At 34.5% G+C, this 16702-nt stretch overlaps 1 protein-coding gene across 2 annotated transcripts in view; it reads right to left on the reverse strand.

Annotated features, from left to right (window-relative positions):
- Stk31 (serine/threonine kinase 31) overlaps positions 1 to 16702 on the reverse strand; it is an 80560-nt gene that overhangs the window by 33110 nt on the left and 30748 nt on the right. For both annotated transcript variants that reach the window (XM_085839697.1, XM_085839696.1), the window contains exons 11-19: positions 16281 to 16403; positions 8232 to 8414; positions 7674 to 7790; positions 7193 to 7312; positions 6531 to 6662; positions 4623 to 4724; positions 3477 to 3557; positions 1003 to 1128; positions 103 to 228 (exon numbers count right to left, since the gene is read on the reverse strand). In XM_085839697.1, coding sequence (XP_085695823.1) covers positions 103 to 228; positions 1003 to 1128; positions 3477 to 3557; positions 4623 to 4724; positions 6531 to 6662; positions 7193 to 7312; positions 7674 to 7790; positions 8232 to 8414; positions 16281 to 16403 — 1110 coding nt within the window. The remainder of the gene's footprint in view (positions 1 to 102; positions 229 to 1002; positions 1129 to 3476; positions 3558 to 4622; positions 4725 to 6530; positions 6663 to 7192; positions 7313 to 7673; positions 7791 to 8231; positions 8415 to 16280; positions 16404 to 16702) is intronic.

Here is a 16702-nt window from a genome sequence, read left to right on the forward strand (position 1 = left end):
CTATGAGGTAAATACTACTATACATTAAGAATAATAAATAACTACTTTAAAACTTACTTTTAAAAGAATCATTTCTACAATAGATTAGCTTAAGAACTTTACCTTACACAAAAACAGGAATATTAATGGCAGTAAGCCAGACTCTTCTTTAGCATATCCACAAGCTCTATGATAAGAGGCTGCTCTCTGAATCACCCTGCCTTCTGTGTCAACATCCACGGAATAGCCCTAAACAACAAAAAAACAGCATTGAGGATTTCAACATTAAAAACCTAATTCTAATTTATTATTTCAATTTTAAGTATACGTTAAATTACATTATTTTTCTATTTTAATTTTTAAGTACTTTTCCATCTGCATTGAATGCTATATTATGGAAAGGAGTAATTCTACCTGCAGCCTACTATATATTCCCAAATATGTAGCAATGGGGCAACTTGAAGATCTTCTGATGTTAACTCACAGTCTTAGCTTACAAGAAGAAATTAAGGGGCTGGAGAGATAGTGGTTAAGAGCACTTGCTGCTCTTGTGAAAGATGCATAGTGGTTCACACCTGTATGAACTCCAGTTCCAGGGGATCCAATGTTCTCTTCTGACCAACACATGTTCAGGCATACATATGTAACAAAGATACACATGCAGGCAAAACACTTATACACATAAAACAAAAATTTAGAAAAAAAAAACAAAGAAACTAAGCAGCACAAGACTGTGTTGGCAATATAGGTAAGCTTTCAAGAGATATCTAAGAAAAACAGGAATTTTTAAAGGCTATTGGACAAAGTGTAGTAAAAAAAAAAAAAAAACATTAATAGCCCTAGAAAAGACAGTACTCATTAAGGAAAGAAGAGGAACTTTAAAGACAAAATTAGCTCTAATATAATCATCATACCAGTCAACTTATGTGTTTTAAAAATAGTGGGTTTCTTTTCTTCCTTAAAAGTCAACTCACCACTTCCCTTATACTTCTGAAACTTCCATAGATCAGAACTTAAACTTACCTTTAAGAGGACTGGCTGCCCATTAACCTCGGAGCACACCAGAGGACGCTTGCTGCTAAGTTCCTTCATGGGCTCAGTGTCAAGAAGGTCCCGCTCTAAGCTCATAGTAAGAAGACCACCAGAATTCTAGACACAAATTTTTATTCCATTTAGACAATCAAAAATGACTTAGGGCTTTCAAATCACAACACTGTTAAGGGCATACATTAAATGAAGTGAAAGACCATCAAACTAAGAAAACAAAAGTGCTCATTAAAGTTTAGATTCTTTTTAATTCCTGGCTCTTGAACTTTTTTTGTCTTCTCTGTAATTACCAGACATTTAGTCACTGCTGTAAATTTAGACCAGACTGTAAAAACAAATGAGATTAAGAAGACAAGCTTAATAGGAACTTCAATACTTACTTGAAAAACCTCATATATGTCCTTAAAAAATTAAAATAAAGACAAGTAAAAGTAGCTTAAAGAACAGCAATGAGAAATCTAAAAATTATGACTACAACAAAATATTGACTACTCTATCCTGCTTAACATTCTTAAATGTAGAAATTATTTTCAAAATTTTTAATTCTATCATTTTTATGTTTATATTAGAACTAGGTTTTTTTTCTTTAGTGGATTATTTTTAAATTATTTTTAAATTTTCATATATATGTACTATATTTACATTATGCCCCTTCCTCTAAACCCTATTTCTCCCTACTCTCAAATTCATAGCCTCTTTGTTTTTAATATTTGTTACACACATTCACAAATAAATACATAAATACAACCTGATGAGTCTATTTATTGTTGCTCACATGTATATGTTTTTAGTGCTAACTACTTTATATGGAATAGCATCAGGGGGCTTATCCCTGGGGAAGATTGATTTTCCTTCCATGAGTCACTAATTGTCTATAGCTTATTATCTAAGATGGCGCCTTGTAAGATTTCCTCTATCCCTATTGTGATGAAACTACTACTTTCACTTTCCCATAATAATTTCTAACTGTATTATACTTATTGGTGGGTATAAACATAAGTATTAAGAATTCAGGATAGTTTATCAGACACAAGATAATCTCTAAAGATAGAGTTACTAGCTTCAAAGAGAAATGAACTTTTTTGCTGTTGGGTTTTTCTTGGGGGGGGGGTGTTTTGTTTTGGTATTTTACTGTTTTGGTTTGGTGTTTGGGTTTTTAAAACAGCTCTCACTTGCTATCCCAGGCTATCCTGGAACTCAGGTCACTCAGACCAGACTGCCCTCAAACTGAAGACATTGCCTCAGTTTCCCAAAATCTGAGATTATGCACTGGGTTATGATACTCAGTTCACACATCATTTTTAAATATAATATGGGAAGATCTTATAATAACTATTTAAAGAATGTTTTTGTTTCACTGGAAGCCATGAGACTACAAAACCAATGCAATTCAAGAAACTTTGATTTTACACATTTATGAAAATAAACTCATAAACATTTCTTTATAGACTGTTTTAGCTATTTTCATTACCTAATAACACCTTTTCTGTGAAACAGGATCTCATGTAGTCCAGGCTGGCCTTGAACTCTGATCCTCCTGCCTCTATCTCCAAAATACTGAGATTGCTGATGAGTGTCACTAAATGCATTTTATGCAGTGCTGGAAAATTGAAAGAAAGGCTTCCTGCAAGCAAAGCAAGCACTCTGCCTGCTGAATTATATCCCTGGCCCTGGCCCTGGCCATGCACTAATGACAGTCTCAATAAATAAACACAATTGTCTTCTCTATCTGTGGATTCTGCTTCCTTATATCAAATCAATTGTAAGTGAAATATTCAAAATAAAATATCTGCATAAGAATGCAGATTTTTGTCATGCATTTCTTAAACACTGTATGCTGGTTAATTTATGTAAAACTTACATTTTACTAGGTATTGTCAGTATTCTAGATATGATTTTAAAGTATACTGGGAAACAGGATATGGTTACTCAAGTTTTTAATCCTAGAACTTATGGCAGGATCAAAGGAAGATTACAAGTTCAAGGTTAGCCCAGGCTGTGTCCCAAGACTCTTTTTCAAAAATCAAAAACAAAAACACATATTCAAATATTATACCATTCTATGTCAAGAATTCTTACATGTTGTATTCTGGAATCCAAGGAGTATTGGGGGCAATTTTAAAAATCAGAGAAAAACAGTGCTTCTTCCAGTTCTTTACTACCACCAAGGGTATGATAACTCTCCCCACAAAGTTAATTGCAAGTTCTTTGAGTTATTTAATGTACTAATCTCCTGCTTGCCAAGAAAATGAAGCTCACATCAATATCTCTACTTTAAACTATTTGGTTTCAGACAGTCTTGAGGAGCAGTCCAAATTAACCCTTTTAAATATTTATTGGGAGGACTTTCACAAAAATGGTAGTATAGATCTGAGACTGAAATGATATGAACATAAGCATGTCTTTACATTCTCTGCCTGGTGGCAATTCTCAGGGGAAGCAAAGCTTACCATATATTTAAGCAATCCTATTTCAGGATACAGCAGAGGCAGCTCAGGGAACCATTTCTGGGTCAAGCTATTCAGCTTCTCCTAAAGTTAGAAAGTATTTTTATTATAAATCAACATGAATTCAACTGTAGTATGTTGCTTTTCAGGAAAATATATTTCCATCTACCTTTTTACCTCTAATAAAATATCTAATCTTAATATTTTACTTCTACTTCAAGAACTCTCAAACAAAACATGACTCACTCATATTCAGAGTGAAAGAAAAATATTGTAATCTTAATAATAAACTGTCATTTCTCAAAGTATTAAGAATAAATAACATTTTTAGAATGACAACTTAAGAAGAAAATCCTAAAAGCCTTGAGATAAAAAATAAGTATGTGAGTCTACTACATAAAGCATTTTGAGGTAAATGAGAAAACTGAGAATTTTATAAAGAAAAGTCATGTATCAACATTTTTACTAAGGAAAACTTCTAAACATTTATCAGATTTTATTAAAAGATTCAAAGGTATGTATAATAGTAAATAAATTGTACTTAAAGTGTCTATTATTTGCATACTATTTTGACTTTGAACAACTGCCCCTTAACTAACTCTTCCTTATAATATCTCTCAGACATAAAATGTAGTATTCTTTCCTCTGTGAAGAAAAAGTAGACTGCTGACTTTCTAAGGCCACAGAACTTAGGAGAGTGGAGACGATGGTGTGACCTTTCTGGTTACATTTCTCACGTGGATCAAGTTGCTCCATTCATGTTTCATTTGTTTCTCAAGCTAAAAAGGTATTCATGTAAATCTGTGAGAATCTCTATGCCATGTGTTAAATAACAAAAAAATGCAAAAGTGACTGTATTACAAGCTCAATTCTAAAACAAGCAGAAAAATTGAATTTTCAAGAAGTTGAATTTTAACTTACTATTTTTACCACTGAGAACATGACAAGTGATGTTTCTTCATTACGACAACCTGAAATTTCTATGTTGGTACAACTTTCTTGAATTTTATCATATGAAATTAACTTGTAAATTCATATGAACATTATTATGCCAAGATAATACCTCTAGTATATGGTTATATGAAATCTGTGACTTTAAATTCAATTTCCTGAGTAAAATCTAATTTAAAATTTCAGAGAAATACTTACATATTCCTCCCTCTCATGATAAATTTCCTGAAAAACACTATTGCGTAATTGAGTTATTTCTTGCTTTATTTTCTCAATTTCAGTTCCATCATGGTCATCAGACTTTATCAGAGAAAAAAAAGTAATCAATAGGATTATTACACTAGAATGAAAACAATTCTTCCTCTAAGAACTAATGCAATTTCTACAGTAGTCTGTGTACAGTAGTCTCAGGTATCCTTTAGTATCTAGCATATAGCAGTTCTTCTTAACGTTAAATAAATCCATTTATTTTAACACTAACTTTCCCCAAAACTATAAAAAGTAAATATAAAATATTTTTAAGTTCCTGCACATTTTCTTGAAGGTAAAAACAACTAACTTCAATATTAAAACAGCAACTGAATTAGAGTCTGTGAAATTTTTACTTGAAATCAGATTTTTAAAAGCACACTCAACAAAGTGATGGGTGAATGTCTAAATTATCTACTCTGAGAAAAATCTGGTTTAGAAATGTTCCATATGACTTCAATGGAGTAACAGTAAACAAGTTGCCTCAAAGGTATAACTGCATTAAAAAGTTTGATATGTCTACAATGTCTATAGCCCTAGTTAATTGAATGTGCCCAATTTCATCTGTTACATTTCTCCAAAAGATGAAAATTAACACTGAAAAAGACTACCTTCTCCACAACCTAGAATATAAGAGAACAGGAAGCCTCTTAAACTGCATTTGGTTTTAGAATAGCTCCCACCTTGCTTCCAATTAAATCTAAGATGAGGAATAGAATTATCAAGTTGGATGAAGACATACTTCAGATCTCTTCTGATTTTAAATAAAATCCCCAAGAAAATTTATAGAATTACTAAGATATTCACAAAGCTTTATACCTATGAAAGAATAGTAAAAATTAGAAAATCCTAATCCCTTTAGCTCTAGTGTCATATGAAAACAACTTTTAAAACTTGCAAGAAATATTATATCCAGTGTTAAAGACCATGCTGTTTAAAATTACTTTATCACAAAATTCTACCGTTGGAGATGGACTTAATCAGTAAAGTGCTTGCTTTGTAAGTAAGAAGACCTAAATTCAATCTCATATTTAATAAAGAAAAAGGGTGGGGGAAGCAAGTAGTGAGAATAACTCTTACTCTAGGGAGGCAGAGACTGCTGGTTCCCTAGGGCGCAGCCTAGCCTATCTGGTAAGCTCCAAGCCATTAACATACTATCTCAAAAAAAAAATAAAAATAAAGGGTACAGTGCCTGAATAATTACACCCAAGGTTGTCCTCCAACCTCCATGTACATATGAACACACATACATGTATGTACACAAAAAAAAAAAAATTTTTTTTGGGGGGTTTTTCGAGACAGGATTTCTCTGTATAGCCCTGGCTGTCCTGGAACTCACTTTGTAGACCAGACTGGCCTCGAACTCAGAAATCCACCTGCCTCTGCCTCCCGAGTGCTGGGATTAAAGGCGTGCGACACCATGCCTGGCTACAAAATATATTTTTAAAATATTTAATTCCATGGGAGACATGTATTTGGTATGAATGTCATTTCTAATTTATTTCCATATACAAAGATAAAAAGATAAATTACTGGGCCTGTAAGATTGCTCAGTGTGTAAAGGAACTTGCCTCTAAGTCAAGTGACCTGAATTCAATTCCTGAAACACACATAGTGGAAATAAAGAACTGACTCTCACAAATTATTCTCTGGTATCCACATGTACACAGTGATACAGGCCACCCATACATTCACATATACACTAAATAATGTAGCTAAAATAAAAATGTAAAACTATCAAAGTACATAACACAAAATATGAATACAATGGTTCTCTGGTTTTCGAGAGTGTATTTATACATGGCTTTATAAAATAATTCAACCAATGTGAACAAATTAGAAGAATTTTTTCCTTACTTCTTCCAAATTACTCTTCTCAACCAATTTCCATCTCAGTTGTGCTTTCAAGCCTTTCAATGTCTTCTTAATGGAAAGCAAGTAATCCACATTGGGGCTCTTATTTAAACAGTCAATCATCTGCTTTTTAAACTATATGAGAGAAAGAATTACCATGTTTTCAAACACATGAAACAACAGTCACCGAACATCATAATTTTATGAGTACCTGGGTTTAAAGTAAATATTAAGAAAACTTCAGAACTTTTGAAAAAGTAATGCTATCAACTGATTTTCCTAATTGTCCGCATTTCTGTTTAGAAGAATCGCAGGTTTGGTGCTCAAGGTACCAAAGGAAATACTCTTTAATTCAACTGAGATATGAAATTACACACATACTACTAACATAAATACATACGTATGCTACACAGAAAATTGTGACAAACATATTTTAAGTTCATAAGAAACTCAAATATTCCAAGATTCAGTAAAATGTATATTATCAACAAAATCAACATTCATATTCTACAGTGAAGTCAATTATATGCCAGACCACAATGGTATACCATTTTTGTAGGAGTACTAATTAGCACACTGGATATTAAACTACTTGAGAAAAATTCAACAAGTAAAAAACACAAAATATCAATTCATCAGACAAATCAGAGAAAGCAAAATCCAACCTCAACACTGTCCTTATACTTGGACAGCAAGGTGGCAATGAACCTTTCCTCAGAATGGATCTTTTGCAGCACTTGACTGTATGTACTTAAAATAATCTCCTTGTCTATGACACCTTGCTCCTAGATGGAATTATAACACACAAAACAAAACAATATGGTTAAAACAATAAACTTAAAAGTGAAAATGTCTTTGATAATTGCTGTATCATATCAAAATACTTCTCAAATCTTTTTCTAAACAGAATACTGGCATCAATGCATACTCATAGGCAAAATGTTAACCTAATTATACCATAAATTATTTCTGAAGCTGTCTGAAAGGGTATCAGGACAATCAATATTTTAAATAAAAGAATAAGCAATACATAAAACTTCAACACTTTGTTATTTTTAGAAACTGTCTCTCAGCAACAACTTCTAAAATCAAGTCTTATAAAACCAACAAAATCTATTTAATAATACATAGAGCATCATTACTCACAATGAGAGACAGCTCTAGCTCTTTGCAGACACATGACTCAGTCTTCTCTAGAATTTCGTCAATATTACCAATCAGGTCTTCTGAAGTCAATGGTTCATCCAAGGACAGATCAAAAACCTTATTTTCAAAAATAAAAAACATCAGGTATTTCAATTAAGTAGTTCAGTTAGCATTCATTGTACCTGTTGTAGCACATAAAGCTATACCAAAACAGAAAAGGAAAATTCTGAGAAAAGAACAAGGATACACCCTCATAAAACTTAAATACAAAACCAAAAGAAGATGCATAAGCACAGTATTTTTAAAGAAAACTGGTGGTTAAGGCAAGTAGCTAATTTAAATGAAAAGAGAAAAACAGAAACAAAAGCAAGATGGATTTTTTTATATAATAAAACCAACAATCTAACTCAACGGTGATGAAAATTCCTGATTGCCCAGTATTAACTTTGATAGCTAGAAGCACATAATGTCAACTTTTGAACAAGGAAGGAACAGAATTAGAACAAACATAAATCTCTGCTTCTTTCAGCAAACATTGCTAGTGGGAGCTCTGCTTACCTTCTGGCTGCTTTGGAACCATGCCACAAGATGCTGCAGAGATGCCTCTGTTTCACTCTTAATACTGGCGAACTCTTCTCTTTTGGTACACTGCCAGTCATAAAACTTTCTAAGTGTTTCTTCAGAGTTATTAGTTCCTTCTTTGGCCTTTCCATACACTGATTCTAAAGAAGTTGCTAAGTCCTAAAGACAACGTTAGGATTTAAGCACTGTGTTATGAACAAAGAGATAGAATACCATAATTGTTGAATGCCTACTCTTTTAAAAAATGATTAAATATAATTAAAGGCAAAAGGAAAATATCCAAATAAATTAGAAATAAAAAGGGAGATATAACAACAAGCACAGAGGAAATCCAGAGAATCAAAAGAACATATTTTAAAAACTTATACTCCACTAAATTGGAAAAACCTAAAATAAATTAATTCTTTTACCAAACTTAAGTCAAGATCAGATAAGCAACTGAAACAGACCTATAAGCCTTAGTAAAATAAGCAGTGATTAAAAGTTTCCCAACCAAAAATTTTCCAGAGCCTGAAAATTTTTAGCACACAAGCCTACCAGACTTTCAAAGAAGAGTTAATGCCAATAGTCCTCCAATTATTCCACAAAATAGAAACAGAAAAACATTGTCCAATACATTTTACAATGTCACAGTTACCCTGATATCTAAACCATATAAAAATCCAACAAAGAAAATTACAGAACAGTTTCGGTGATTCACCAAATATAAGAACAGAATCAAAAGATTATCCATCATGATCAAGTAAACTTCATCCCAAAGATGAAGAGATGGTTTAATATATGTAAATCAATAAGCAGAATCCACCATATAAGTAAACTGAAAGTCAAACACCACATAATCATCTCACTAGATGTGGAAAATGCTTTTAACAACATCTAACATTCATTCATGATAAAAGGCCAGGAGAGTTTAGGGATATAGGGACATACCTAAATATAGTAAGCACCGTTTACAGCAAGCCCATAGCCAACATCATGTTAAAAGCAAAGAAACTCCAAGCAATTCTACTAAAATCAGGAACAAGACAAGGTTATCAATTCTATCCGTACCTATTCAATATATTACTTGAATTCTTAGCTAAAACAATAACAAACTGAAGGAGTTCAAGGTAATAAAATTTATAAAAGAAAAAATCAGAGTGCCTTTGCTGTAGATGATGTGATAGTATTCATAAATGACCCTAAAAACTCCATCAAGAAAGTCCTATAGTTGATAGACATTTTCAGCTAAGTAGCTGGATACAAAATTAGCTCACAAAAATCAGTAGCCTTCCTATATACAAATGACAAACAGACTGAGAAAGAAATCAGGGAAACAACACATTACACAAAAGCCTCAAGTAACAAAATATCTTGGTCCCATTTGTCGATTCTTGATCTTACAGGACAATTTGTTGCTGTTCTGTTTAGGGATTTTTCTCCTCTGCCCATATCTTCGAGTTTTTTCCCCACTTTTTCCTCCATAAGTTTCAGTGTCTCTGGTTTTATGTGGAGTTCTTTGATCCACTTAAGACTTGAGCTTTGTACAAGGAGATAAGACTGGATCAATTCGCATTCTTCTACATGATAACTACCAGTTGTGCTAGCACCATTTGTTGAAAATGTTGTCTTTTTTTCCACTGGATGGTTTTAACTCCCTTGTCAAAGATCAAGTGACCATAGCTGTGTGGGTTCATTTCTGGGTCTTCAATTCTATTCCATTGATCTACCTGTCTGTCACTGTACCAGTACCATGCAGTATTTATCACAATTGCTCTGTAGTACAGCTTGAGGTCAGGCATGGTGATTCCACCAGAGGTTCTTTTTGTTGTTTTGTTTTGTTTTGTTTTTTGTTTTTTGTTTTTTGAGACAGGGTTTCTCTGTATAGCCCTGGCTGTCCTGGAACTCACTTTGTAGGCCAGGCTGGCCTCAAACTCAGAAATCCACCTGTTTCTGCCTCCCAAGTGCTGGGATTAAAAGCATGCGTGACCACCACTCAGCCAGAGGTTCTTTTATTATTGAGAATAGTTTTTGCTATCCTAGGTTTTTTGTTATTCCTGATGAATTTGCAAATTGCCCTTTCTAACTCTGTGAAGAATTGAGTTGGGATTTTGATGAGGATTGCATTGAATCTGTAGATTGCTTTTGGCAAGATAGCCATTTTGACTATATTAATCCTGCCAATCCATGAACATGGGAGATCTTTCCATCTTCTGAGATCTTCTTCGATTTCTTTCCTCAGAGACTAGAAGTTCTTATCATACAGATCTTTCACTTCCTAGTTAGAGTCACACCAAGGTATTTTGTATTATTTGTGACTATTGTGAAGGGTGCTGTTTCCCTAGTTTCTTTCTCAGCCTGTTTATCCTTTGTGTAGAGAAAGACCACTGATCTGTTTGAGTTAATTTTATATCCAGCTACTTCACCGAAGCTGTTTATAAGGTTTAGGAGTTCTCTGGTGGAATTTTTAGGGTCACTTATATATACTATCATATCATCTGCAAAAAGTGATATTTTGACTTCATCTTTTCCACTTTTTTTTTTTTTTTTTTTTTTTTTTTTTTTTTTTAGTTTTTCAAGACAGGGTTTCTCTGTATAGCCCTGGTTGTCCTGGAACTCACTCTGTAGACCAGGCTGGTCTAGAACTCAGAAATCTTCCTGCCTCTATCTCCCAAGTGCTGGGATTAAAGGCGTACGCCACCACCGCCTGGCTGAGAAACACTTTTTTAAAATGTTCAGTGTCCTTAGACACCAGGGAAATGCAAATTAAAACAACTTTACAATTCCTTCTCACCCCAGTCAGACATCTAAAATTAATAAAACAAATGACAGCAGATGCTAGCAAGAGTATGGAGGATGAGGACCACTTCTTTACTGCAGATGAAAGTGCAAACTTGTACAAACCACTATGAAAATAAGTATGGAGGCTTCTTAGAAGGATGAAACAGATCTACTATATGATCTACCTATCACTCTTAGGCCTATACTCAAAGAACTCTACATCTTATTACAGAATAGTTGCTCAGCCACGTTCATTACTGCTCTATTCATAAAAGCGAGAAACTGGTAATAGCCCAGATGTCAATTAATGAATAGACAAAGAAACTATAGTTCATTTATATAATGGAACATTATTCAACTTATTCCATATTTAAAAGTTAAATTATGAAATTTGCAGACAAATGTATAAAGCTAGAAACAATCATTTTTTTGTGCAACTACCGAGACTCTGAAACACAAACATTGCATGTTTTCCCTTATATTGGGATGTTAGCTTTTAAGCTTTAGATATTTCATTTAGACTATCCACAGATGTTAGGTAGCTCATTGATGACAAAGGGGGAGAAGGGGATCTTCCAAGGAAGATGATTTAGAATACAGTGTTATAAGGGAATAAAGAGGAAAGATGAGAATGGGAAGATTAAGTGAGAAAGGAGAAGGGAGGTCAGAATAAAGGAGAGAATATGCAGAGGGATAACTAACACTAAAGGCCTTTTGAAAAACCATGACTACTATTCTGTAAGTTTCCTAAAATAGAAAAAGGAAATTTAATTGAGTTACCATATAATAGGAAAGGAAATGCCCCAACCCTAATACCAGAAATGAGCTACATCTTGCAGTTACTGACCAATGTTTTGGCTGCCCTCCACAACATGATGATGGTAAGAACCTATTGCTGAAGACAACACTTATTTATATGTTCAAACATGGAGAAATATAGCTGGTGCCCAACTAGAAGTTTCACCTCTACTAACTAGCATTCATGATGCTAGTAGGTGTTATACGTGAGAAGAGAAGAAAATAAACCCTGTAACTTAACAACAGCAACCTGCCTGCAAGATATACTGTTACAACAATGACACAAATTATTATGGGAATAACCAACCACTTTTTAGTTGGATTTAAGACCCACCTAGTAAGTGAAACTTATAGCTGACATTGTTTAATTAATGACGCCAAGAACCAAAAACTAGAAAGAGCATTACCCTGGGGGAAAACCCAGTACTATTCTGTCTGCTAAATGAACATAACCATAAAGCAACTCCTAATGGCATAGAGGAGGGAGAAGATGCCCAGGACAAAAGGCCAGAAAACAATTTCAACAATATCATAGAAGAAAACTTCCATAACCTAAAGAAAGAGATGGCTATAAATGTACAAGAAGCCTTTCTAGAGGAAACATACAGACTTTCTAGAATTAATGAAAATGAAGGCACAACGTACCCAAACTTATGGGACACAGTAAAAGCAGTGCTAAGAGGAAAACAGCATGAAGTGCCTTCATGAAAAATGTGGAGAGATCTCATTCTAGCAACTTAACAGCACACCTGAAAGCTCTATAACAAATAAAATCAAACACACCCAAGATAGGTAGACATCAGGAAATACTCAAATTCAGACCTGAAATCAATTAGAAACAGAGAGGAAAATACAAAGAATCAAAAAAACAAGAGTTGTTTGAGAAAATCAAAATAAACAAACCCTTAGCCAAACTAACTAAAAGACACAGAGACAGTATCCAAATTAACAAAACAGAAATAAAAAGGGAGACAAAACAACCAAAATTGAGGAAATTAAAAAAAAATCACTAGGTCTTACTTCAAATGCCTGTACTCCACAAAACACAAAACTGGAAAATCTAAACAAACTGGATTATTTTCTAGACAGACACCACTTACCAAAGTTAAATCAAGATCAGGTAAACTAAACAGCCCCCTAGCCCCTAAAGAAATAGAAGCAGTCATTAAAAGCCTCATAACCAAAATGAACCCAGGGCTAAATGGTTTTAGTACATAATTCTACTAGACTTTCAGAGAAGAGCTAATACTAATACTCTGCAAACTATTCCACAAAACAGAAACAGAAGCAACACTACCTAATTCATTCTATGAGGCCACAGTCACACTGATATGTAAACCACATAAAGACTCAACAAAGAAAGTGCATCAAACCAATTTCACTTATGAACATCAACGCAAAAGTACTCAATAAATTTCTTGCAAACCAAATCCAAGAACACATCAAAAACATTATTCATTTTTTGTTGTTTGTTTGTTTGTTTGTTTTTGTTTTTCGAGACAGGGTTTCTCTGTATAGCCCTGGCTGTCCTGGAGCTCACTTTGTAGACCAGGCTGGCCTCGAACTCAGAAATCCACCTGCCTCTGCCTTCCGAGTGCTGGGATTAAAGGTGTGCGCCACCACGCCCGGCCAAAAAACATTATTCATTATTATCAACTAGGCTTCATCCCAGGAATGAAGAGATGGTTCAATATACAAAAAATCCATCAGTGTAATCTACTACATAAACTGTAAATCACATGATCATCTCATTAGATGCTGAAAAAGCCTTTGACAAAATACAACACCCCTTCATGTTAAAAGTCTTGGAGAGGGATTCAAGGCACATACCTAACATAGTAATAAAAATAATAAAATATTAATAAAGTAATTATTAATAAAAACATAATAAAAGCAATATATTGCAAGCCAATAGCCAACATCAAATTAAATGGAGAGAAACTTGAAGCAAGCACACTAAAATCAGGAACAAGACAATCCTGCCCACTCTCTCCCTATCTATTCAATATAGTATTTAAAGTTCTAGCTAGAACAATAAGACAACAAAAGATCAAAAGGTTACAAATTGGGAAGGAAAAAGTCAAGGATGATATGATAGTAAACACAAGCAACCCACAGAATTCTAGCAGAGGAGTTCTACAGCTGATAAACAACTTGAGCAAAATGAGTGGATATAAAATTAACTCTAAGGAATCAGTAGCCCTCCTTTATACAAATGATAAATGGGCTGAGAAAGAAATTAGGGAAAACACCACACTTCACAACAGCCACAAATCACATAAAATATCTTGGTGTAACTCTAACAAAGGAAGTGAAAGATCTGTATGACAAGAACTTCAACTCCCTGAAGCAACTGAAGAAAATATCAGAAGATGCAAAGATCTCCCATGCTCATGGAGAGCTACAGATTTAATGCAATTCCCATCAAAATTCCAATGCAATTTTTTATAGACCTAGAAAGAATAGTTCTCAACTTCAATATATATCAAAAACAAACAAACAAACAAAACCAGGATTGCCAAAATAATCCTGAACAATAAAAGAACTTCTGAAGGAATCACCATTCCTGATCTCAAGCTGTACTACAGAGCAACAGTGAGAAAAAACTGCATGAATTTGGTACAGAAAAACACACTGATCAATGGACTCAAATCAAAGACCCTGAAATGAACCCACACACCTATGGACTCTTGACTTTTGATAAAGAAGCCAAAACCATACAATGGAAAAAAAGAAAGCATCTTCAACAAATGGTGTTGATCTAACTGGATGTCTAGCTACAGAAGAATGCAACTAGATCCATATTTTATTACCCTGCACAAAACTCAAGTCCAAGTGGATCAAGAACCTCAACATAAAACTGCAAACACTAAATCTCACAGAATAAAAAGTAAGAAATACCCTTTAACACATTGTTCCAGGAGACAATTTCCTGAACAGAAAGCCAGTGGTTCAGGCTCTAATATCAACAAATTGATAAATGGGACCTCATGAAACTGAAAAGCTTCTGTAAGGCAAAGGACACTGTCAATAGGACACAATGGCTGCCAACAGATGAAAAGGATCTTCACTAACTCTATTCTGGCAGAAGGCTAATATCTAAACTATATAAAGAACTCAAGAAGTTAGATTCCAACAAACCTAATAACACAATTTTTAAAATGGGGAACAGAGCTAAACAGATAATTCTCAACCGAGGAATCTAGAATGGCCTAGAAATGCCTAAAGAAATGTTCAAATCCTTAATCATCAGGGAAATGCAAATCAAAATGACCCTGAGATTCTACCTTACACCAATCAGAATGGCTAAGATCAAAAAACTCAAATGACAGCACATGTTGGTGAGGATGTGGAGAAAGGAACACTCTTCAATTGTTGGTGGGATTGTGGACTTGTACAACCACTGTGGAAATCAATCTGGCAGTTTCTCAGAAAATTGAGAATAGTTCTACCCCCCAAGACTTGGGGTATACCATTCCTGAGCATATAACCAAAAGAAATTTCAGTATACCACAAGGACACATGCTCCACTATATTTAAACAGTAGCCAGAAACTGGAAACAATCTAGATGTCCCTCAACTGAAGAATGGATACAGAAAATGTGGTTCATTTACTCAATGGAATACTATTCAGCTATTAAAAACAAGGACATCATGTGTTTTTTCAGGCAAATGGATAGAACTAGAAAATACCATCCTGAGTAAGGTAACCCACACCCAAAAAGACATGCATGGTGTGTACTCACTGACAAGTGGAAAATACCCATGACACACCACACAGGCCCAAATAAATTAACAAGACGTAAGAACCAAGTAAGGATGCTTGAATCACACTCAGAAGGGGGAACATAATAGTCATAAGAAGTAGGGACCTGGGTGGGAGAAGGGAGGAGTATATACATATACTAGTAAAATAATGATACTCTGTTATGCTTGAGACAGAAGCCTAGCATAACTGTCCTTTGAGAGGCTCCATCTATCAGCTGACTGAAACAGATGCAGAAACCCACAGCCAAACATTGGGCAGAGCCCAGAGAGTCTTACGGAAGAATTAGGGGAAGGATTGAAGACCACGAGGGGGTTGGAATCCCACAGGAAGACCAACAGTGTCAACTATCCTGGACCTCTGGGAGCTCTCAGACTGAGCCAGCAACCAAAGAGCATACACAGGCTGGACAGAGGTCTCCCCAGCACTGTCCTCCAGATACCACCCCACTCCCCTGCACGTATGTAGCAGAGGGCTGCCTTGTCCTGCCGCAGTGGGAGAGGATATACCTAATCCTGCAGAGACTTCATGTGCCAGGGTGGGGACATGTGGGGGGAACATTTCACCATCTCAAAAGCAAAGGGAAGGGGAGCGGGGGAGGAACTCTGTGAGGGAGGACCGGGAGGGAGGCCATATTTGGGATGTAAATAAATAAATAAAATTTTTAAAAATATATATGTATATCATAATTTAATTCCAACCTGCAATGTTTTTAAGCGTTTATCAAGTGGTAAGTCATCTACTTCCAGAATAAAAACATCTACAGCCACGAACAGCTTCTGTTGTACTTCATTTCTTTCAGCAATCAAAATATTACCTTCATTCTGAAGAATAGAAAATAGGATAGTCAAGATACCAAGTAATTTCACACATTCACACTATATAGACAATAGTGATTTCTTAAGCTTAATACTACAATAAAATACAACATTTAAGTTCAACAATCCTGCTAAGCTCATTTTTTCCTATTATTTTTACTATCCTCCCTTCATATTAACTACCTCCCAACACTGTGGGAGTATAATAAGATATATAGTAATAATATAGTATATAGTCAGTATATAATAATTTGTCAGATTCCTATGCTGTAGTAACATAAAATATACTACTCAGACCAAAATAC

The sequence above is a fragment of the Mus caroli genome, unplaced genomic scaffold, assembly GCF_978045245.1.
Source record: "Mus caroli unplaced genomic scaffold, Mus_caroli_1 scaffold_7, whole genome shotgun sequence".
Taxonomy (NCBI): domain Eukaryota; kingdom Metazoa; phylum Chordata; class Mammalia; order Rodentia; family Muridae; genus Mus; species Mus caroli.